General features: G+C 38.6%; 2 protein-coding genes and 1 pseudogene across 3 annotated transcripts in view; 2 read left to right on the plus strand and 1 right to left on the minus strand.

Annotated features, from left to right (window-relative positions):
- Positions 1-778: 778 nt before the first annotated feature.
- LOC125848647 (stress-induced protein KIN2-like) lies at positions 779-1,577 on the minus strand. 2 transcript variants are annotated; one of them, XM_049528557.1, is made up of 3 exons: positions 1,493-1,577; positions 998-1,056; positions 779-857 (listed from the first exon to the last, which is right to left on the minus strand). In XM_049528557.1, exons 1-3 carry the CDS (start codon positions 1,547-1,549, stop codon positions 779-781), a joined length of 195 nt encoding a protein of 64 aa, XP_049384514.1. In that variant the 5' UTR covers positions 1,550-1,577. The 2 variants fall into 2 exon arrangements, with proteins under 2 accessions (XP_049384514.1, XP_049384513.1); XM_049528556.1 differs by having other exon boundaries at positions 779-861; positions 996-1,056.
- A 12,977-nt stretch (positions 1,578-14,554) lies between these two features.
- Positions 14,555-17,886, plus strand: LOC125847332 (uncharacterized; annotated as a pseudogene).
- A 6,125-nt stretch (positions 17,887-24,011) lies between these two features.
- The window catches only part of LOC125847775 (protein FLX-like 2), a 10,312-nt gene continuing 9,581 nt past the window's right edge, over positions 24,012-24,742 (plus strand). Inside the window, exon 1 of the mRNA XM_049527459.1 lies at positions 24,012-24,307. The gene's annotated coding sequence lies outside the window, so the exon portion shown is untranslated. The remainder of the gene's footprint in view (positions 24,308-24,742) is intronic.

The raw sequence follows: 24,742 nt of genomic DNA on the forward strand, positions 1-24,742 counted from the left end.
TTTAAATAATAGCAAAAAAATATATTTAAAAGCTAGAAATATTAGCTTTTTCTCAAAAGCACTTTTAGCATATTTGTCAAACATAAATTACTGCTTTAATATTTGAAAATGTTTTTTTTTTCTCAAATTGATTAGTCAAATATAAGCGACTATTCTAAAAAAGAAATAATACTTTTTCAAATAATATTTCAAAATATATTTTCCAAAGTAAGTAAATTTTAGAAGTTTGTCAAATCGGCTATCACTAAAAGTTTGCAATTTTTTTTTAGTTTAGAATGCATAATGACATTGTCGCTTCTCCTCTTCTTATTCCACTTTAGGTTTTTTTGCGCTTAAATGTTATTTTAATTTAAAAATATTTGAAATAAGTCGATTCAACAAGCTGAGGTCTTTTTCTTTTCAAGTCACACATGTCAACCAGACAACAACATAGAAAAGCATAAAAGGAGCTATAAGCCTTCATGCTCAAGCAGACATGACAATGACACAAACAGGTAAAACTCCTAGCTATAGCTTCTAATATAAGAGAATATATAACACAAAATAATGCAACTGCGATAAAATAAGCTGGGAGATTAAAGAGAATCAAGCATTATTATTAGCAACCAAACGGAATTTAAAAAACATGAAACTTCTTAATAATACTTAAACCTAATTATTAATTGATTTATCCCCTAATTCTGAATAAAAAGGTTCAAAATTGAAAAATTAAAAAGGGGTAGAACTGGTAGCCTAAATGTTGAACAAAGATGTCTATGATGTGATTAGATTGAAATTTTTATTTGTTCATGCCAGTAGCATTTTTAACTGCATCGGCTGCCCCTTGTGCCGTGGCCTTTATTTGTTGTCCCGCCTGTAAAAATAATGCACATGATGTATATAAGTTCAAACACAATTCAAATGACTTAATCAATAAAACAGAGAGATGTAAGAGTTCAATTATATTTGATTAATGTGTAAAAAAACATAGATATTAATGAAAAATGGCAAAAACCTATTGCATTGTTTCTTTGGCGCAGCATTGCTAGACTGCTCCATCATCTGATTACTCTTTTCCTGATAGATATATATGTATATAACTAATAGTTTAAATATATACACAAATAGATCAATCAAATGCTAACTCAATTTAATACTAGCACTAAGTGGTATTCTAAAATAAATGATAAGTAACATGTCATCACACGTTAAATTAAATTAATGATTTAAAAATTCACTACACTTTGAATGTTTATCTTAAATCTATATGATTTAAATTTTATGCACTAACAATATATCATATATGTAGCGAAAATTTACATATAATCAGTTCACATAAAATGATAAATACATGTAACTCGATCTCTCTAGTAATAAAGAATAGTGTACATCCTACGATAAATGATAAGTAGCATATTATAACAGATAAAATATATTGTTTGGGAAAAAATTTCATTACAATGGCGTTATGTATATTAAGGGGAGGAGATGCAGGAAGAGTGATAATGCTGACCTGAGCTTGGCCCTTGGCCTGGCCAGCTTGGTAACTAATGTTCTGAGAATTATCCATAATTAGTTTAATTTGCTTTTGAAAATGATAATATTTGATTTGGTTTGATATGTTTTTGTTTAAGATGTTGTAATTATAGTTGACGAAACTCATTTAGTGTTTGATACCTGTAAATTTATAGGTTGAAAATACTTGATCACATTAAAATATGATTCAACGGCCCTCAAGACTAGGAGGAAGTTGCATCTTGCTAGTAATTCCTTGTGTAGCTAAATTAATATTGTATGAAAATTTCCAATACCTGACTTATAAGAAATGTTATAAATGACTTCTCATTCTTTTCGTTAAGGGTGTGCATAATTTGGTAAAAAAATTGGTAAATCAACTAAACAAAATGATAATTGTTTGAATTTAGTTGGTTTAGTAAAAAAAAAAGGATACTATTTGGGCTTTCAAACTTATATTATTTTATTGTCTATTTTCATATTTTGGCTTGTTTATGACTTTTGAATAATGAATTGGATACTTATACGTCTTGTAGGGTCACATAACGGATTGAAGGTTTGACATTATCACGACTTAAGTACTATTCTAAATATTCAACACCAAAATTATTTTGCCACGCTACTTTCATATATTGGTAAGGAGACGTAGTTATGAAGGATATGTGAAGTAATTAGGTCTTTTAACTTCAGCAAATTTGAGGTAAATTTGTGATAAATGAAATAATTTGTAGGGATTAAAAATTACGACTTGATTGTCTTGCTGACTTTGTGAATACTTGTGATTTTGGCCTACTATTTGTGACTCCATCCAAACACATTTTTTAACTATTACTAGTTACGAAAACTCCGTGCTATGCATGCCTAATATTTGTTCATAAATTTATTTTTTAAAGGTATTAGTTAAATTATATGAAATCATCTCATTAAGCGTAAAATAAATACTTGATAAATATTATTAATATTTTTAAATTTTAAGTGGTATTGATTAAATGATTTTAATTTTTTTTCTTTGAAATAAAATAAATTATAATATATATTTGTGTAGTAGTAAATTATAACGACCCGCTAAGTCGTTTTGAGAACTAGGACTATTTTGACTTTTCTCGAAACTTTTGAATGGGAAATTTTAAATTATTCAGTAACTACGAGTAATTAGTTGATGAATATTTAGCAAATAATTAATACAGTTAATAGTTAGTGGGCCAAGACCATAACCACTTCATTTAATACCATTTACCCTTGACCCATATAATTAAAATAGATTAGTGGGGTTTATTTTAGAAAAGAAAGTAAAGGAGCAGTAACTGACCTGTGCGGCGGTCGAACATAGAACAGAGAGGAACAAAGTGCTCCAGGTAAGGGTTATTTATCATTCTCATCGGGAAAGGAAATTGTTGATTTGAGATGTATCATTAATTGTTATAAATATTTTGGTACAAGGAAATTAAAATAAGTGTGCAGGTATCTACTGAAGTAGTAGTAATCTTCTCGCCTGGTTAAAATTTAAGAACCATAGGTTGTATGTTTGGTTGTATAGGTATAGGCCACCGTCATCTATTATTAAATTGTGAAAGGTATAAGCCATTATTATTAGTTAGTCAGTTGTTGTTGGAAAGGAATTGGAATGACAATTTGGGTGCAATTGATTTTAAAAGAATAAGGTGTTAGTTGAGTGGATCATCATGCCACAATGACGGCTAAATGTTTGAGGGTATATAATAAGGGAATTATGGGATAATTATTAGAGAGGATTATGGTGTTATATCAACAATTTGATGGAATCATGACTTTACTCTTGGTTTCTGTGATGTCCGTAGCTTCAGTATGCGAGGAAATTCTTTAATATACATTTAGTTCTTAATATCATTTGGGTACTGTCATATTCCTTTATGTGTTACGATTATTTATCCAAAACAGAAGTACAATAGTATGAATGTTTATGTACTCATTTACTTATGAATAATGCAAAACTTATAGATTGGGAACGTTTGGAAGTTTTACGAAAGGAAAGGGTGAAATCTTGAGGATTCGTGACACGTGTTTGGCATTCAAGGTATGTTAAGACTTTTAGACTTCATTGAAGGACATTTTCCTAATTAAAGATTTAAAATCGGAATAGACAATGGGTAAGGACGAAAGATGGGGGTCTCGTACCAATGGTGTGACGGGCATTGGTACGAGTACCGGTGTTATAAAGGGAAAGTTTATTACTATAGAATGTGGATTTTAATCCGAGAATGCCAAAGCATATGGGCATTAGCTGATATATTATTGACTAATTATTTTGTGTGATTGTGTTCTTATTTGAACCCGTATACTTGTGATAGTTGAGGTGGTTATGTATTATGCTGATATTTGATTGATTGAGATGCATCATCATCCCCTTTATTTGAGATTATATTGTGCACATGCATTGACATGAGATTGAGTATAAGTTGGGCACGTGGAGATCGTTTGTGCTGGGGATGGTAAGATGTTAAGATTATATTTTGGGCACGTGGAGATTGTCCGTGCGGAAATTGTTTGATTTTATGATAGTGCGTTGAGATTGTCCGCACAGACACGTGGAGATCGCCCGTGTCGGTATATGGACCTCGCGAGTCCCCCATGGATCATGACTCTCGATGTATTTCCGAGGAGTATCGTGTATATACAGTTGAGAAAGTACTTGGCATTCTGAGGCATAGCATTTCATGGTGTAACATTGCACTGCATCTCATTACATCATTCATTATTATTGATTACGTGCTTTATTGGTGGTTGTACATTATGTGAAGTTTGTTTATCCTTATTTTGATGAAACTTGACTGGTAAGCGTACTATAGACTTGTATACGTAAAAGACTTATTTTTATTAATTAAATTCCTGTCACTACTTCTTCGTTGTCGGTCTATGAGATATACTGGGTACACGTGGTTTCGTACTCATACTACACTTGTTGCACTCTTTTGTGGTGCAGATTCAATTCCGAGTACGAGCACATCTTGTGGAGCTTTTTGAGTCCGAGCTTGGAGTATCTTGGAGTTGTGGTGAGCTGTTTGGCTGTTCGGTGGCCCACACCTCCTTCTACCTTTTATTTATTCTGTTATTTTAGTATTCAGACAGAATATCCCTTATGTTTGGATGTGTCATTTAGTTTTAAACTTGCATCATATTTAGAGGCTCTTGTACTTATGACACAATTTCTTGGGTAGTATTTTAGCTTTCCGCATTTCATATTTATAAGGAAATTAGAGTTGGAAATTTTACTCGTTGTTTACCTTTTACCTCATTAGTTAATCATAATTGGTAAATATGTTGGGTTGGCTTACCTATTCGTTGGGAACATAGGTGCCATCGCGACTTGTGAATTTGGGTCGTGACAATTTTGGTATCAGAGCTGTAGGTTCACTGGTCTCACGAGTACAAGAACAATGTCTAGTAGAGTCTTACGGATCGGTATGATGACTTCCATATCTATCTTCGAAAGGCTATAAGACATTTAGGAAAATTTCTATTCTTTCATTCATTATCGTGCACACTTTACCTTGTTGAAATTCTAATCTTTATATCTCATTCTCTCAGATAGTTAGGACTCGTACATCTGCAAGTGGTGATCATGAGCCTATTCCTGCGCCTGCTTCTGGGAGCACTATCCGAAGTAGAGGCAGGGGACGAGGTTGAGGTCGAGGTCGGAGTAGGGGTCGTATTGCAGCATCCGTTGAAGGACAAGTACCATTAGCTACCCAGGGCCGTGATAGACAGTACCTCCTGATGCATATGTTATTCATGGGGATGTGCAGGTGAAACGACCCCAAAAATGCCCGAAAATGTGCTTCGAAAACACCTAAAATTGTAATTTCCATATATCTCAAAATCCGTGCATCATTTCGGAAATTCGACTTCATATTCTTATTCAGGGGGTCAAATTGAGTGGGAAATGAGTCTAACCCGAATTTTAGAACAACCGTATCAAAATTCGAAAATCGCAAAAAATGCGATTTTGAGGGTCAACTTTAAAGGGGCATATCTCTCAGCACACAAGGAACTGGAAGGAGCTCAAACTATCAAAATTAAAGCTCTGTGAGTTAGCTTTCCAACGCAATTTGTTTCACCTCATTCCGAGTTAGGATGAAGGAGTTATGACCATTTTCGTAAAACCTGTCCGGCAGAAAATGCAAATTCCAGTAGCCGAAAACACTGTTCACCCGCCTCAATTTTTTTTCTAAGTGTTGGGACGTTTTTTTATAAAAAGGGGACATATCCATACTTAGTCATTTAACTTCAAAACATCCAAAAACTCTCTCTAAACCCTCTCCAAAAATTCCACCAAGATCATCAACCAAATTCAAGGATCCCAAGCTTTAATTCCGGATTCAAGATTCAATCTCAAGCAATTCTCCATTCCAATCTTCATCAAGAATTCTCCAAAGTTGAGGTATGTGGGTTGATTGTGGAAACCTTCCTTTCCACAAGTCCAACCATTTATCCTCTATTTTACTTCAAGTTTATGGGTCCTTATGATCATTTATGAACTCTTGAATTATGGAATTATTACTACACATCCTATTATGGTCTATTTTTGTATATTATCATGAAATGGAATGATTATATGATGTTTATGGTTTTCATGCCTCCATGATCAAATTATGAAGGTTGTTATATATGTATATATATATGTATGTTGTTGGTGGGCTGTTTTATATGGATTTTGAAATTGGTTGGACTTAGTACTCTTGAAACACATGATTTTATTTACATGAACAAGTAGCCCACCATATGTTTGATAAAATGCCATTTATAGAATTCTTATGAAATGGAAGGTCCAATGTACGTCCTATGAGTCGGATGATTATATAAGTATTGAAATGATGATGAAATGGATACATGTATATGATTTTCTCTATATAGTGTGTGAGTCGACCAAGCCTAGCTCGGGGGGTTGTAGGCCCGGGTAACCGTATCGAGGGGTTTGTACCTTGGTTGCCTAGTACGGGGGGTAGTAGGCCCGTATAACCGTATCGAGGGGTTTGTACCTTGGTTGCCTAGTACGGGGGGTAGTAGGCCCGTATAACCACATCGAGGGGTTTGTACCTTGGTCCCTAGCTCGGGGGGTGGTAGGCCCGGGTAACCACATTGAGGGGTTTGTACCTCTTTCGCCTCTCCAAGGGGGTGGTAGGCCTTGGAAATACTATATTGATGGTCACTCACCACACATGTACTACGTCCCACTAAATATGATTTTTATGTAAGCATCATTATACATATCATTTCTCTAATGTGCTATCTATCGGGTATGATTATGCATTTTTCCTATGATGTCCATCTATTGTAGCATTGCATTGCATCCCACATACTTAGTACATTCAAACGTACTAACGCATACTCTATGCCTACATGATGTCACCATGTAGGGACCGGAGCACCGCTTGACCATCCTCCTCCGCGTGGCTAATACGATTTCCTATCAAGGTTATTGGTGAGTCCTCCATTCCGGGGACGTTGCTCATGATCTTTTGCTATGTATAAGACTTTTCTTTTTAGTTATGTTTTGACTATGAGGGTGAGCCCGGTAGTTTGTCTTGGCCCCCGCTAAGTACTCATGTTTAGAGGTGGTGTTGGACAAGTTGTGTATTATGCTTGAGCTTGACTCATCTATGGTATTTATGTACCATTTCTTCTTTTTTTCTCTTGCTCCCTTAGTCCCGATTTCCCCCTTTGATTATGCTTATTGCTTATGGTCATTTTAATTGCTTCCGCGACCAAGGATGTGTAATGATACGCTATGAGGCTTGTTTGGGGTTCCTTCGGGTTCCCCATTCGCCGGTCACGTCTAGGCCCTAGGCTTGGGTCGTGACAAACTTGGTATCAGAGCACTAGGTTGATAGATCCTCGGAGTCCAACCCACCGCGTTGATTAGAGTCCGATTCATGGTTGTGTTGTGCACCACAACTATGAGTAGGAGGCTATGAGACGTTTTAGGAAATGTTTCCCTTCTCCTTGTTCTAAGTCGTGCTATAGAGTTGAATTAAGTTCTTCCCTAACGGTTGCTCTTTGCTATGCTAGATCATGCCTAATACAAGAGGAAGACGAGCCCGCGCACCCGAGGAACAACCGACCAATGGGGATCTTCGGGATGCCCTTACTTTATTTGCTCAAGCTATGGCTAATCAAGCCAACCACGGGGCCCAAGCTCCTCAGGCTCCTACCCCGGCATCTCGGGTGAGAGACTTCGTGCGGATGAATCCCCCGGAATTCTATGGGTCTAAGTTAGATGAAGACCCTCAAGAGTTCATTGATGAAGTCCACAAGATATTAGCTATCATGGGCATGAGGTCAGAAGATAAGGCGGAGTTGGCGGCCTACCAACTAAAAGGGGTGGCCCAAATATGGTACAACCAATGGAAGGAAGAGAAGGGGGCAAACTATGTGGTGCCTTGGGAAGAGTTCAAAACGGCTTTCCTTAATCGATTCTTTCCTCTTGAACTTAGGGAAGCCAAATTGGTGGAGTTCATGAATTTAAAACAAGGGTCTATGAGTGTGAGGGAGTATGCCCTCAAGTTTAACCAACTTTCAAGATATGCTCCACACTTGGTTGCCGACTCACGATCTAGAATGAACAAATTCGTGATGGGTGTGTCCGACCTAGTGAGTGAAGAATGCCGGTCCGCAATGTTGATTAGTGACATGGACTTGTCCCGCTTGATGGTCTATGCCGAACAAATGGAGGAAGAGAAGTTGAGGAAGAGGAGGGGTCATGAGGCCAAGAGGGCCCGTTTTGAGGGCAAGTTCCAAAGTCGAAGGGGAGGCCGGTTTCATCAAGGCCAAGGGTCTTCTCATGCGCCCCATAAGGGGTTTGCCAATGATGTTCCAAGGGCCCAAGGTGTTGGTGGTATGGGTCCTATTGATGTATGTCCGAAGTGTGGTAAGGGCCATGGTGGCCCGTGCTTGAGAAATACCGGTGCTTGCTATAGTTGTGGGGAAATGGGGCACAAGGCAATGGATTGTCCTCGAAATCGCAACAAGGGTAAGGAGGTCCGTCCACAAGGTGCCAATGCGGTTCCTTTGGGGAGAGGGGGCCGACAAGATGGTGCCCCAAGGCACAATCGATTTTATGCTTTGCATGGGAGGCAAGGGGTCGATGAAGTCCCCGATGTCGTTACCGGTATGTTGAAAATCTTTGACTTTGATGTATATGCATTAATTGATCCGGGTGCCTCTCTTTCTTTTGTCACCCCCTTTGTTGCCAAAAAGTTTCATGTTGAGCCCGAATTGTTGCGTGAGTCATATAAGGTGTCTACTCCTATTGGTGCATATATTGTTGCTAGGAAGGTCTATAGAAATTGTCCTATTTGCATCTTGCATAAAATATTGCCTTGTGATCTTGTTGAGTTGAACATGGTCGATTTTGATGTTGTTCTTGGGATGGATTGGTTGCATGCATACTATGCTTCCATTGATTGTAGAACCCGTAGAGTCAAGTTTCAATTCCCAAGTGAACCCATTCTTGAGTGGGAAAGCCAAAATGTGGTAGTCAAGGGTAGGTTCATCTCTTGCATTAAAGCCCGTAAGTTGATCTCTAAGGGGTGTCTCTATCACCTTGTGAGGGTTAAGGATGTGGAGTCCAAAACCCTTCCTATAGAGTCGGTTCCGATCGTAAATGAATTCCTTGATGTCTTTCCTAATGACCTTCCCGGTGTTCCTCCCGAAAGGGAAATAGATTTTGGCATAGACCTCCTCCCCGATACTCAACCCATTTCTATTCCCCCTTACCGTATGGCCCCGGCGGAGTTAAAGGAGTTGAAGGAACAATTGAAGGACTTGTTGGAGAAGGGTTTTATTAGGCCTAGCCAATCACCATGGGGTGCACCGGTGTTGTTTGTGAAGAAGAAAGATGGGTCCCTTAGGATGTGTATTGATTACCGGCAACTCAATAGGGTCACCGTCAAGAATAAATATCCTCTTCCTAGGATTGATGACTTGTTCGACCAATTGCAAGGGGCTAGCCACTTCTCTAAGATTGATCTTCGGTCCGGGTATCATCAAGTGAAGGTGAGGGAGTGTGACATTCCCAAGACAGCCTTCCGGACTAGGTATGGGCATTATGAATTTGTGGTCATGTCCTTTGGGTTGACCAATGCACCGGCTATCTTCATGGACCTAATGAATAGGGTCTTTAAACCCTACCTTGATTCCTTTGTTGTGGTCTTCATTGATGATATTTTAATCTATTCGCATAGCGAGGAAGAACATATGGGTCACTTGAGGGTTGTGTTGCAAAGATTGAGAGAGGAGAAGTTGTATGCCAAGTATGAAAAGTGTGAATTTTGGTTGAGGGAGGTTGCCTTCCTAGGTCATGTGGTGTCGGGGGATGGTATTAAGGTAGACCCTAAGAAGACCGATGTGATTAGAAATTGGCCTAGGCCATTGACCCCGTCGGATATTAGGAGCTTCTTGGGCTTAGCGGGTTACTACCGGAGATTTGTGAATGGGTTTTCTTCTATTGCTTCTCCCATGACTAAGTTGACACAAAAGAAGGCTAAGTTTGAGTGGACCGACGAGTGCGAAAGGAGTTTTCAAACCTTGAAAGATAAACTTGTGTCCGCTCCTATATTGTCACTACCGGATGGGCTTGAGGGATTTGTTGTGTATTGTGATGCTTCTAGAGTTGGCTTGGGTTGTGTCCTAATGCAAAATGGTAAGGTGATAGCCTATGCTTCTAGACAACTCAAAGTGCATGAAAAGAACTATCCTACGCATGATCTTGAATTAGCCGCGGTGGTGTTTGCTTTAAAGATTTGGCGTCATTACTTGTATGGGGTACATGTTGATGTGTTCACCGATCATAAGAGCCTCCAATATGTCTTCACCCAAAAAGATCTCAACTTGAGACAAAGAAGGTGGCTAGAATTTCTTAAAGATTATGATATGAGTGTGCATTATCATCCCGGTAAAGCTAATGTGGTGGCGGATGCTTTGAGTAGGGTGTCTATGGGTAGCCTAGCTCATGTTGATATTGGTGATAGGGAAATGGCTAGGGAGGTGCATCGGTTGGCTAGGTTGGGGGTTAGGTTGGAAGAGGTTGGTAATGGTGGTGTGGTCGTTGTTGATGGTGCTAGGTCTTCCTTGGTTGATGAGGTGATAGCAAAACAAGATCTTGACTCTTCCTTGTTAGAATTGAAGGCCTTGGTGAAAGAGGGCAAGGTGGAAGTTTTCTCCCAAGGGGGAGATGGTGCCCTTAGGTACCAAGGTAGGTTGTGTGTGCCTTGTGTTGATGGTTTGAGGGAGAAAATTCTTGAGGAGGCTCATAATTCTTCCTACTCCATTCACCCCGGTTCCACCAAAATGTATAGAGATTTGAGGGATGTGTATTGGTGGGGAGGCATGAAGAAGGACATTGCCAAATTCGTCTCCGGTTGTCATAGTTGTCAACAAGTCAAGGCCGAACATCAAAGGCCGGGTGGTCTAACCCAAGACATAGAGATTCCTACTTGGAAGTGGGAAGAAATTAATATGGATTTTGTAGTTGGTTTACCCAAGACTAGAAAAGGTTTTGATTCTATTTGGGTGGTGGTTGATAGGATGACAAAATCGGCTCATTTTCTACCGGTAAAGACAACATATGGGGCGGAAGATTATGCAAGGTTATATATTCATGACTTGGTAAGGTTGCATGGGATTCCTCTATCCATCATATCGGACCGTGGTACTCAATTTACTTCACACTTTTGGAAGTCCTTTCAAAGGGGTCTAGGTACGAGAGTTAAGCTTACTACGGCCTTTCACCCGCAAACGGATGGACAAGCCGAAAGGACTATCCAAACACTTGAGGATATGCTTAGGGCTTGTGTATTGGAGCTTAAGGGTAGTTGGGATGATCATCTTCCATTGATTGAGTTTGCCTATAACAATAGCTATCATTCTAGCATCGGTATGGCTCCTTTTGAGGCTCTCTATGGGAGGCGTTGTAGATCACCGGTTGGGTGGTTTGAGGTTGGTGAGGTGGCCTTGTTAGGACCAGATCTAGTTATGGAGGCTCTTGAGAAGGTTAGGATGATTAGAGAAAGGTTGAAGACGGCCCAAAGTCGCCAAAAGTCCTATGCCGATGTGAGGAGAAGGGCTCTTGAATTCCAAGTTGGTGATTGGGTCTATTTGAAGGTGTCACCCATGAAGGGTGTGGTTCGTTTTGGTAAGAAGGGCAAGTTGAGCCCAAGATACGTGGGTCCTTATAAGGTGATGAGGAGAATTGGCAAGGTAGCTTATGAGTTGGAATTGCCTAGCGAAATGGATTTGGTTCATCCGGTATTTCATGTGTCTATGTTGAGGAAGTGTGTGGGTGATCCGAATGCCATTGTGCCTCTTGATGTTGTGGGTGTTGTTGAAGATAATTTGACCTATGAAGAGGTTCCGGTCCAGATTTTAGATAGACAAGTGAAGAGGTTGAGAAACAAAGATGTGGCTTCCGTTAAGGTCCTTTGGAGAAATCAACAAGTTGAAAGTGCGACTTGGGAGGCCGAAGCGGACATGCAAAGGCGATATCCTTATCTTTTCCACTCCACTCAAGCTTAAGGTATTGATCTAAACCCTTTATAAAATCTCAGGTCTTAAGTTCAGCCACCATGTCATTGCATACATTCATGTTTAAGTTAACAAGTTCATTGTGGTTTTACAACTATGTTGAAGTTTTTGAAATGAGGTGTAAGTGCATTGTTGCATCCCTATGTGGGCTGAATTTGCCATGTTTGTGTTTCTCATGTACGTTTCTTTGACATTCGGGGACGAATGTTCCCAAGGGGGAGATATTGAAACGACCCCAAAAATGCCCGAAAATGTGCTTCGAAAACACCTAAAATTGTAATTTCCATATATCTCAAAATCCGTGCATCATTTCGGAAATTCGACTTCATATTCTTATTCAGGGGGTCAAATTGAGTGGGAAATGAGTCTAACCCGAATTTTAGAACAACCGTATCAAAATTCGAAAATCGCAAAAAATGCGATTTTGAGGGTCAACTTTAAAGGGGCATATCTCTCAGCACACAAGGAACTGGAAGGAGCTCAAACTATCAAAATTAAAGCTCTGTGAGTTAGCTTTCCAACGCAATTTGTTTCACCTCATTCCGAGTTAGGATGAAGGAGTTATGACCATTTTCGTAAAACCTGTCCGGCAGAAAATGCAAATTCCAGTAGCCGAAAACACTGTTCACCCGCCTCAATTTTTTTTCTAAGTGTTGGGACGTTTTTTTATAAAAAGGGGACATATCCATACTTAGTCATTTAACTTCAAAACATCCAAAAACTCTCTCTAAACCCTCTCCAAAAATTCCACCAAGATCATCAACCAAATTCAAGGATCCCAAGCTTTAATTCCGGATTCAAGATTCAATCTCAAGCAATTCTCCATTCCAATCTTCATCAAGAATTCTCCAAAGTTGAGGTATGTGGGTTGATTGTGGAAACCTTCCTTTCCACAAGTCCAACCATTTATCCTCTATTTTACTTCAAGTTTATGGGTCCTTATGATCATTTATGAACTCTTGAATTATGGAATTATTACTACACATCCTATTATGGTCTATTTTTGTATATTATCATGAAATGGAATGATTATATGATGTTTATGGTTTTCATGCCTCCATGATCAAATTATGAAGGTTGTTATATATGTATATATATATGTATGTTGTTGGTGGGCTGTTTTATATGGATTTTGAAATTGGTTGGACTTAGTACTCTTGAAACACATGATTTTATTTACATGAACAAGTAGCCCACCATATGTTTGATAAAATGCCATTTATAGAATTCTTATGAAATGGAAGGTCCAATGTACGTCCTATGAGTCGGATGATTATATAAGTATTGAAATGATGATGAAATGGATACATGTATATGATTTTCTCTATATAGTGTGTGAGTCGACCAAGCCTAGCTCGGGGGGTTGTAGGCCCGGGTAACCGTATCAAGGGGTTGGTACCTTGGTTGCCTAGTACGGGGGGTAGTAGGCCCGTATAACCGTATCGAGGGGTTTGTACCTTGGTTGCCTAGTACGGGGGGTAGTAGGCCCGTATAACCGTATCGAGGGGTTTGTACCTTGGTTGCCTAGTACGGGGGGTAGTAGGCCCGTATAACCGTATCGAGGGGTTTGTACCTTGGTTGCCTAGTACGGGGGGTAGTAGGCCCGTATAACCACATCGAGGGGTTTGTACCTTGGTCCCTAGCTCGGGGGGTGGTAGGCCCGGGTAACCACATTGAGGGGTTTGTACCTCTTTCGCCTCTCCAAGGGGGTGGTAGGCCTTGGAAATACTATATTGATGGTCACTCACCACACATGTACTACGTCCCACTAAATATGATTTTTATGTAAGCATCATTATACATATCATTTCTCTAATGTGCTATCTATCGGGTATGATTATGCATTTTTCCTATGATGTCCATCTATTGTAGCATTGCATTGCATCCCACATACTTAGTACATTCAAACGTACTAACGCATACTCTATGCCTACATGATGTCACCATGTAGGGACCGGAGCACCGCTTGACCATCCTCCTCCGCGTGGCTAATACGATTTCCTATCAAGGTTATTGGTGAGTCCTCCATTCCGGGGACGTTGCTCATGATCTTTTGCTATGTATAAGACTTTTCTTTTTAGTTATGTTTTGACTATGAGGGTGAGCCCGGTAGTTTGTCTTGGCCCCCGCTAAGTACTCATGTTTAGAGGTGGTGTTGGACAAGTTGTGTATTATGCTTGAGCTTGACTCATCTATGGTATTTATGTACCATTTCTTCATTTTTTTCTCTTGCTCCCTTAGTCCCGATTTCCCCCTTTGATTATGCTTATTGCTTATGGTCATTTTAATTGCTTCCGCGACCAAGGATGTGTAATGATACGCTATGAGGCTTGTTTGGGGTTCCTTCGGGTTCCCCATTCGCCGGTCACGTCTAGGCCCTAGGCTTGGGTCGTGACAGCAGGATAGTGTCGAGGGAGATGGACCAGCTCAGGCTCCACCCAATATTATTGCCACCCCAGTGCTTCAAGATACCTTGACTCGTATGTTAGGACTTCTAGAGGGGATGGCTCAGGCGAGAACTTTGCCTGTCACCTCTGATGCTTCACAGACTCGTGTTGGAGGTCAGACTCCAGATCCGATGGTTGCTCCAGATTCTCAGACTCCCAGGACTCAGCCAGCTGCTGTTGTAGCTCCCCGTTTAGATAGTATGGAATTTCTAGGTATTGCATCACACTTGGCGAACAGGCCTTCCATGACCATTGATGAACAAAAGATGTTTGGGAGGTTCAGACTAATGAATCCTCCGACTTATACTGGTGACTTAACTGAGGATGCATATGAATTTATAGTTAGTTGTCATGAGAGGTTACATAATCTTGGATTAGTGGAGGCTCATGGAGTTGACTACACAGCGTTTCAGATGACTGGCTCGGCCAAGCAGTGGTAGAGGGATTATATTAGTAGTAGGTCAGCTGGATCCCCTCCACTATCATGGACTCAGTTTACTCAGGTATTTCTAGCCAAGTTTGTTCCACACAGTGAGAGGGAGCATAAGAGGGCCGAGTTCGAGGGTTTGCAGCAAGAAGGTATGTCAGTCGCAGAGTATGAGGGTAAATTCCATGCCTTGGCTAGGCATGCTTCGATGATACTTCCCACAGAGGCTGAGAGAGTGAGAAGGTTTGTTAAGGGGTTGATTATTCCGATTCGTCTGGGAGTTTCTCAGGTTACTACTTCTGGTGTGTCGTTCCAAAAGGTGGTAGATGCTGCTAAGGAGTTGGAGATGATTCGACGTGAGGGATTTGAGCAGCGTGAAGGTGATTATGGTGGGGCTCTGCCTAGGAGTCAAGGTTACTTAGGGAGAGGTTATCACTCTCAGCCTAGCAGACCCATTCATGCTGCTATACCAGCGTCTGAGGCTGGTTACGCTGGGCATAGTTCTTCGAGTTGGGTGCATACTTCACCGGGTTCATCTTCTAGACCTGTAGGTCGTGGAGGACATTCTAGTCATTCAGGTTCCTCTCATCAGCCTACGTCTCGTAAGGGTTGTTTTGAGTGTGGTGATATAGGACACTTTGTGAGAGATTGCCCTAGGACCAGACGTGATGGCTTGCATCAGGGTTCTTAGGCTTTGATTTCCAGGGCTGCACAACCTCCAACTAGGGGAGGTGTATAGAGTGGCAGAGGTGGTTCTCATTCAGGTAGAGGTAGTTCTTCTTCTGGTCGAGGTAGTGGTCGTGGAGGTTCATAATATGAGGGCGGTCGTTCTCAATGTTATGCTTTTTCGGGTAGGCCAGAGGCTGAGGCTTCAGATGTTGTTATCACAGGTATTATTCCGATTTGTCATCGACCAGCTACTGTATTATTTGATCCAGGCTCTACTTATTCTTATGTGTCCACATATTTTACTTCGAGTCTAGATATAGTATGTGAGTCTCTTGATTTGCCGGTACATGTTTCTACTCCTGTCGGGGATTCTTTAATGGTAGATCAGGTGTATCGTTTATGTATAGTTACCTTGATAGGATATGACACTTATGCAGATTTAAAGGTCTTAGATATGGTTGATTTTGATGTGATTCTTGGTATGGATTGGTTATCTCCTTATCACGCAATTTTAAATTGTCATGCCAAGACAGTTACATTAGTTATGCCTGAAATTCCTATAGTAGAATGGAGAGGTTCTCTTAGTCACCCTCCTAAAGGGGTGATATCATTTCTTAAGGCTCGTCACTTGGTAGAGAGAGGATGTTTGGCTTACTTTGCGCACATTCGAGATACTAGTGTTGAGACTCCTATGCTTGAGTCTATTCCAGTGGTGAGTGAATTTTCGGAGGTATTTTCGACAGACTTACCAGGTCTCCCACCTGATCGTGATATTGATTTTTGTATTGACATAGAGCCAGGCACTCAACCTATTTCCATTCCTCCTTATCGTATGGCACCAGCTAAATTGAAAGAGTTGAAAGAGCAGTTGCAGGATTTGTTGAGCAAGGGTTATATTAGACCGAGTGTATCTCCTTGGGGTGCTCCAGTGTTGTTTGTGAAGAAGAAAGATGAATCTATGTGTATGTGTATTGACTATCGACAGTTGAACAAGGTAACCATCAGAAATAAGTACCCGATACCTCGTATTGATTATTTATTTGATCAGTTGCAGGGTGCTTCTGTTTTCTCCAAGATTGACTTGAGATTCGGCTACCACCATCTGAAGGTTAGGGCAGATGATATCCCTAAGACAACTTTTCGAACACGTTATGGCCATTACGAATTTTTGGTAATGTCTTTCGGATTGACTAATGCCCCAACAACTTTTATGGACTTGATAAATGGAGTGTTCAGACCGTACTTGGATTCCTTTGTTATTGTCTTCATAGATGATATATTGATATACTCCCATAGTAAGGAGGAACATGAGAATCATTTGAGGATTGTGCTTGGGATTCTGAAGGAGAAGAAACTCTATGCAAAGTTTTCAAAGTGTGAGTTTTGGCTTAGTTCAGTTGCATTCTTGGGACATGTAATGTCCAAGGAAGGTATTATGGTGGATCCTAAGAAGAGTGAGGCAGTTCGAGATTGGGTCAGACCTGCTTCAATTACTGAGATTCGGAGTTTCTTAGGCCTTGCAGGTTATTATCGACGGCTTGTAGAAGGGTTCTCATCCATTGCATCCCCATTAACTAGATTGACCCAAAAAAAGTGGTTTTCCAGTGGTCTGATGAATGTGAGGTGAGTTTTCAAAAGCTTAAAACTTTATTGACTACTACTCCGATTTTGACCCTACCCGTGGAGGGAGAGGGTTTTGTTGTATATTGTGATGCTTCTCGAATCGGTCTTGGTTGTGTATTGATGCAGAAGGGGAAGGTGATAGCTTATGCTTCGAGGCAATTGAAGGTTCATGAGAAGAACTATCCTATTCATGATTTGGAGTTGGCGGCTGTTGTGTTTGCATTGAAAATTTGGAGGCATTATCTTTATGGTGTGCATTGTGAGGTGTTCACGGATCATCGTAATCTCCAGTATATATTCGATCAAAGGGATCTCAATTTGAGGCAGCGGAGATGGTTGGAGTTGCTCAAAGACTACGACATGACTATTCTTTATCATCCAGGCAAGGCGAATGTAGTAGCAGATGCCTTGAGTCGAAAGGCAGTAAGTATGGGTAGTCTAGCCATGTTACAGGTTGGCGAACGTCCCTTAGCTAGGGATGTCCAATCCTTGGTCAATAGCTTTGTGAGGCTTGATATTTCAGAATCTGGTAAGGTTTTGGCTTATGTGGAGGCTAGGTCTTCCTTGTTGGAGCAGATTAGGACTCAACAGTTTAATGATGTTGATTTATGTAAGATTCGAGACAAGGTGTCAAAAGGAGAAGCAAAAGATGCAATTCTTGATAGTTAGGGAGTTTTGAGGATAAAAGGTCGTATTTGTGTTCCTCGGACGGGTGATTTAACTAGACTGATCATGGAGGAGGCCCATTGTTCGAGGTACTCTATACATCTAGGGGCTACTAAGATGTATCGTGACTTGAAGCAACATTATTAGTGGTGTCGTATGAAGAGGGACATAGTAGATTTTGTATCTCAATGTTTGAATTGTCAGCAAGTGAAGTATGAACACCAAAACCCTGGAGATGTGACCCAGAGGATACCCATACCTGAGTGGAAGTGGGAGCGCATTGCTATGGACTTTGTGGTAGGATTGCCTCGTACCTTGGGTAAGTTTGATGCTATATGGGTAATCGTGAATCGACTGACTAAGTCTGCACACTTCGTACCAGTTCAGACTACTTATAATTCAGAAAAGTTAGCCAAGATCTATATTCGAGAGATAGTTCGTTTGCATGGAGTTCCCATTTCTATTATTTTCGATCGTGGCACACAATTTACATCTCATTTCTGGCGGTCTATGCAGAAGGAGTTGGGCACTCAGGTGGATCTTAGTACAACCTTTCATCCTCAGACTGATGGTCAGTCTGAACGGACTATTCAGGTTCTTGAGGACATGTTGTGGGCGTGTGTGATTGACTTTGGTGGTCACTGGGATCAGTTCTTGTCATTAGCAGAGTTTGCTTACAATAATAGTTACCATTCAAGCATTGAGATGACACCATTTGAGGCTTTGTATGGTAGGAGATGTCGATCTCCAGTTGGTTGGTTTGATGCATTTGAGGTTAGACCGTGGGGTACAGATTTGCTGAGGGAGTCCTTGGACAAGGTCAAGTTGATCCAAGATAGACTTCTCATGGCTCAGAGTAGGCAAAAGAGTTATGCAGATCGAAAGGTTCATGATTTAGAGTTTATGGTTGGAGAGAGGGTTTTATTAAAGGTTTCACCCATGAAGGGTGTGATGAGATTTGGAAGGAAGGGCAAGTTGAGCCCAAGGTATATTGGCCCTTTCGAGATTGTGGAGCGTATTGGTGAGGTGGCGTATCAGTTAGCTTTGCCACCTGGTTTGTCGGGTGTTCATCCGGTATTTTATATTTCGATGTTGAAAAAGTATCATCAGGGTGGTGCCCATGTGATTCAATGGGATTCAGTGTTACTTGATCATAATTTGACTTTTGAGGAGGAGCCGATAACTATTTTGGATAGGCAAAATTCGAAAGTTGAGGTTGAAAGAGATTGCTTCAGTAAAGGTTCAATGGAAGCATCGTCCAGTGGATGAGGCTACATGGGAGACCGAGTCAGACATGAAGAGTAGATATCCTCAGCTTTTTGAGCGTTCAGGTGAGTTCTTTTCTTTTTCCGTTCGAGGACGAACATTTGTTTAAGTGGTAGGTGATGTAACGACCCGCTAAGTCGTTTTGAGAACTAGGACTATTTTGACTTTTCCCGAAACTTTTGAATAGGAAATTTTAAATTATTCAGTAACTACGAGTAATTAGTTGATGAATATTTAGCAAATAATTAATACAATTAATAGTTAGTGGGCCAAGACCGTAACCACTTCATTTAATACCATTTACCCTTGACCCATATAATTAAAATAGATTAGTGGGGTTTATTTTAGAAAAGAAAGTAAAGGAGCAGTAACTGACTTGTGCGGCGGTCGAACATAGAACAGAGAGGAACAAAATGCTCTAGGTAAGGGTTATTTATCATTCTCATCGGGAAAGAAAATTGTTGATTTGAGATGTATCATTAATTGTTATAAATATTTTGGTACAAGGAAATTAAAATAAGTGTGCAGGTATCTACTGAAGTAGTAGTAATCTTCTCGCCTGGTTAAAATTTAAGAACCATAGGTTGTATGTTTGGTTGTATAGGTATAGGCCACCGTCATCTATTACTAAATTGTGAAAGGTATATGCCATTATTATTAGTTAGTCAGTTGTTGTTGGAAAGGAATTGGAATGACAATTTGGGTACAATTGATTTTAAAAGAATAAGGTGTTAGTTGAGTGGATCATCATGCCACAATGACGGCTAAATGTTTGAGGGTATATAATAAGGGAATTATGGGATAATTATTAGAGAGGATTATTGTGTTGTATCAATAATTTGATGGAATCATGACTTTACTCTTGGTTTTTGTGATGTCCGTAGCTTCAGTATGCGAGGAAATTCTTTAATATACATTTAGTTCTTAATATGATTTGGGTATTGTCATATTCCTTTATGTGTTACGGTTATTTATCCAAAACAGAAGTATAATAGTATGAATGTTTATGTACTCGTTTACTTATGAATAATGCAAAATTTATAGATTGGGAATGTTTGGAAGTTTTACGAAAGGAAAGGGTGAAATCTTGAGGATTCGTGACACGTGTTTGGCATTCAAGGTATGTTAAGACTTTTAGACTTCATTGAAGGACATTTTCCTAATTAAAGATTTAAAATAGGAATAGACAATGGGTAAGGGCGAAAGATGGGGGTCTCGTACCAATGGTGTGACGGGCATTGATACGAGTACCGGTGTTATAAAGGGAAAGTTTATTACTATAGAATGTGGATTTTAATTAGAGAATGCCAAAGCATATGGGCATTAGCTGATATATTATTGACTGATTATTTTGTGTGATTTTGTTCTTATTTGAACCCGTATACTTGTGATGGTTGAGGTGGCTATGTATTATGCTGATATTTAATTGATTGAGATGCATCATCATCCTCTTTATTTGAGATTATATTGTGCACATGCATTGACATGAGATTGAGTATAAGTTGGGCACGCGGAGATCGTCCGTGCTGGGGATGGTAAGATGTTAAGATTATATTTTGGGCAAGTGGAGATCATCCGTGCGAAAATTGTTTGATTTTATGATAGTGCGTTGAGATTGTCCGCACAGACACGTGGAGATCGTCCGTGTCGATATATGGACCTCGCGAGTCCCCCATGGGTCATGAACTCTCGATGTATTTCCGAGGAGTATTATGTATATACAGTTGAGAAAGTACTTGGCTTTCTGAGGCATATCATTTCATGGTGTAACATTGCACTGCATCTCATTACATCATTCATTATTGTTGATTACGTGCTTTATTGGTGGTTGTACATTATGTGAAGTTTGTTTATCCTTATTTTGATGAAACTTGACTGGTAAGCGTCCTATAGACTTGTATAAGTAAAAGACTTATTTTTATTAATTAAACTCATGTCACTACTTCTTCGTTGTCGGTCTATGAGATATATTGGCTACACGTGGTTACGTACTCATACTACACTTGTTGCACTCTTTTGTGGTGCAGATTCGATTCCGAGTACGAGCACATCTCGTGGAGCTTTTTGAGTCCGAGCTTGGAGTATTTTGGAGTTGTGGTGAGCTGCTTGGCTGTTCCGTGGCCCACACCTCCTTCTACCTTTTATTTATTCTGTTATTTTAGTATTCAGACAGAATATCCCTTATGTTTGGATGTGTCATTTAGTTTTAGACTTGCATCATATTTAGAGGCTCTTGTACTTATAACACAATTTCTTGGGTAGTATTTTAGCTTTCCGCATTTCATATTTATAAGGAAATTAGAGTTGGAAATTTTACTCGTTGTTTACCTTTTACCTCATTAGTTAATCATACTTGGTAAATATGTTGGGTTGGCTTACCTATTCGTTGGGAACATAGGTGCTATCGCGACTTGTGAATTTGGGTCATGACATAAATCATCTCATTTTTTTTTTGCGTAGATGGCCATAATTAAAATATTTTTCATCATCGATCATTGATCTTTTATTGATATTTAAAATAATGCTATAACTAAAGATAGCTAAAACCGGTCTCATAATTTTGAAAAAACTATACACTAATAAAATTAAAGTAATAATAATAATAATAATAATTTTTATCTCTTTTTTTCAAAATTACCACCCTTGTTAAAGCACACATATCGACAAATTATACGAATTTGCTTTAACTTGAAACTCTCTCTTATATAATAAAATAAAAGTAATAAATCAATATCTCTTAAATTCCCCTAATAATTGTACCACTGAAGGCGATAATAGATAATAACTCTATCCGAATTTATGAGGTAAAAAAGAATTGAGATCCATTTGATGGCCTCGACTTGTTTAATAAGGCAAGGGAAAAGTGCACTAGCGTCCACTTTTTGTTTTGGATCATTATAAGACTTAATAGTTAATTTAGTTAAATTTTTGAGAAGTTAAAAATATTTTAATTTTGTTATTGAAGTGTTTCTTCGAGCTTTTAGAGAGAAAATAAGTGTTTTTGAATAATAATAAAAATAAATAAATCAAGAGCTAAAAATATTAGCTTTTTCTCAAAAACACTTTTAGGATACTTGTCAAACATAAATTACTGTTTTAGTCTTTGAATTATTATTATTTTTTAAATAAAAATTGATTAGCCCAACGCAAACAATTATTCCCAAAAAGAAAATTAATACGTTTTTCGAAAAGTATTTCTAAAGAAATATATTTTTCAAAGTAAGAAAATTTTAGAAGTTGATCAAATTAGCTATTACTAAAAAAAATGAGTTTAGAAAGCATAATGACATTGTCGATTCTCCTCTTCTTATTTTGTTTAGCTTTTTTTGTGCTTAAATACTATTTTGACTTTAAAACAGTTAAAATAAATCAATTCAAAAAGTTCTTTTCTTTTTCTCTTTTTATGCGTACAAAAAATATTCAGTGAATGAAAATGCATCAATTTCAAACTTAATTTCATTTAATTTTAACTATGAACAATTTAATCAATAATAATTGAAAATTCAAAATTATTCCACAGTTCGAATTCTATGATTCAAAATTTTAAGATAATGTGTGTTGGTGTAATATACCATAGACACAATAAATTATAGCTAAAATAAAATGAACAAAAACGAATAAATTAAATCTTTAGGATGGGGCACGAATGTCTCGCTCTCTTTAGGGAGATTCAAGCCCACTGCGGCATAATCTACACCGATCCAACAATATCACTCTTGACTTGTCCCCTCCAGGATACACATCCCAACAACGTCATCGTACAACTCAAGCAACTCAATTAGTTGAAGAGTCTAAAACTCCACAAAATAACACCTTTCTTGGGTTATCCGGATTACTCAATTATAAAATTCATTGGATATTTCTTAAGGCACAAAAGAAAAAGATAAAATCAATTGATTCTATAATTTCAAGAATTTTTAAATACTTATATCTGGTACGATAGACTGCTCCTTCTTGATTACATGTCTTCATTTCGAGTCTTGGGTATAAAAAAATCTTTGATAAAAAAGACTACTCCTAAATGAACCCCACTCAACACGATCTAAATTAGTCGAACTAAATGATACAACAGTAGGACTGTTCAAAATCGAACCATAACTGATAAGCCAACCGCAAAATTGACTTATTGGTTTATTGGTATTGGATCATCGGATTGACAGCTGGTGAACAAGTTAAAAATTTGTAGTTACCTATTTATCGGTGCATGTGTGAATTGCTCAATTTATTTATTGGGTGAACCGTTATTCTGTTAAGAATTATCATAGTTATATTTTTGTTAAATATATATTTATGTGCACATACCCTCAAAATTTAGACTTTCACGTGTCTCACTGGGATTTATAATTACTAAATTACCAGCTTAAGTATGGCTAGAATTATTTTTTTATTTGATGGGAGATCAATATATTAGTAAATGAAAATGAAAGAAGGAAGGTGGAGCCAATACACTGTCCGATAATTGTCTATTAATTCCTAATCAGCTTATCCGATACCAAACCAACCAATAATCTATTGGTTGACTAGTAAATTACTCCTTCTGTTCCAATTTATATGACTTACTTTTCTTTTTGAGTCAGTCCAAAAAAGAATGACACATTTCTATATTAAGTAACAATTTGACTATAAAATGTCTATTTTACCCTTAATGAAATGATTTATAGCCACACAAATTTCTATCATTCATTTTGGACCACAAATTTTAAAAGTCTTCATTTCTTTTTTAAACTCCGTATCGAATCAAAGTATCTCACATAAAATAAGACGGAGAGAATAGTATATTTGAAATCCAATATCCAATAAATCAAACCGTCAAAGCATAATTATATATCGGATCTGTCGAATAAGCAGCCTTACAAAGTTTTTGCGGGGTTGCACCGTGGAATTAAGCTTTATTATTTGAAGTTGTTCTAATTCCAGTTTAGTCCCTGGTTCGCCCTTTCAGAGGCAAATCGATGAAAATAAATTCTCAGTTAGACCTAGTTCTTCTCTGAGCTTAGCTAACTGTAGCTTTATCTTCTTCGTTTCTTCGAGATTTCTATCGAACCTATTCGTTTATCTTCTCTCTTAGCACTCACTCCAAAAGCCCCAATTGTTTAGACTGTTCCGATTCGAAAGGGAAGGTGAAGCCCTAATTGAAGCAAGTTCAATTTGTTCAAAGGTAATATAATGCTGATCCTCAACCCTTATTATTGGAAAATCTTTGGGTTTATGTAATTGTACAACTTTTTGGTGTATTATATAAATTTGGTTATCCAGTTATGTTTAGTTTAGCTATTGAAAAGTTTGGTTGTAGTTATCATTTACCATTATTAGCTGTCTGGTGCCATTTGAATTGTGAATTATGCTGCACTCATTGATGCCTTTGTTAAAGTAAAATATCTGGTGCATTTGGGGATAAATTTGGGTGAAAAATCAGGTGCATTTGAGTGTGTTCTGGTGGACTCATTGATACAGCGAAGTGTGTTTTTTTGGTAATCAAGGGAAAGACATGAAGATAGAGGTTCTCTACAAAATTAGGGCATGGGGTTTATTGACAAAAGCTTGGATATTTTGAGTAATTTCATTAGCTTCAGTTTTGATGAGTGTTTTTGAC

The sequence above is a fragment of the Solanum stenotomum genome, chromosome 12, assembly GCF_019186545.1.
Source record: "Solanum stenotomum isolate F172 chromosome 12, ASM1918654v1, whole genome shotgun sequence".
Lineage (NCBI taxonomy): Eukaryota > Viridiplantae > Streptophyta > Magnoliopsida > Solanales > Solanaceae > Solanum > Solanum stenotomum.

Excerpts from the sequence above, each read along its gene's own strand:
- LOC125848647 (XM_049528556.1), bottom strand. The coding sequence starts at position 1,549 with ATGGATAATTCTCAGAACATTAGTTACCAAGCTGGCCAGGCCAAGGGC. Across the intron at positions 1,057-1,492 it reads AGGCCAAGGGCCAAGCTCAG|GAAAAGAGTAATCAGATGAT; the intron begins GTCAGCATTATC and ends TATATCTATCAG. Across the intron at positions 862-995 it reads GCCAAAGAAACAATGCAATA|TTTTACAGGCGGGACAACAA; the intron begins GGTTTTTGCCAT and ends CATGTGCATTAT.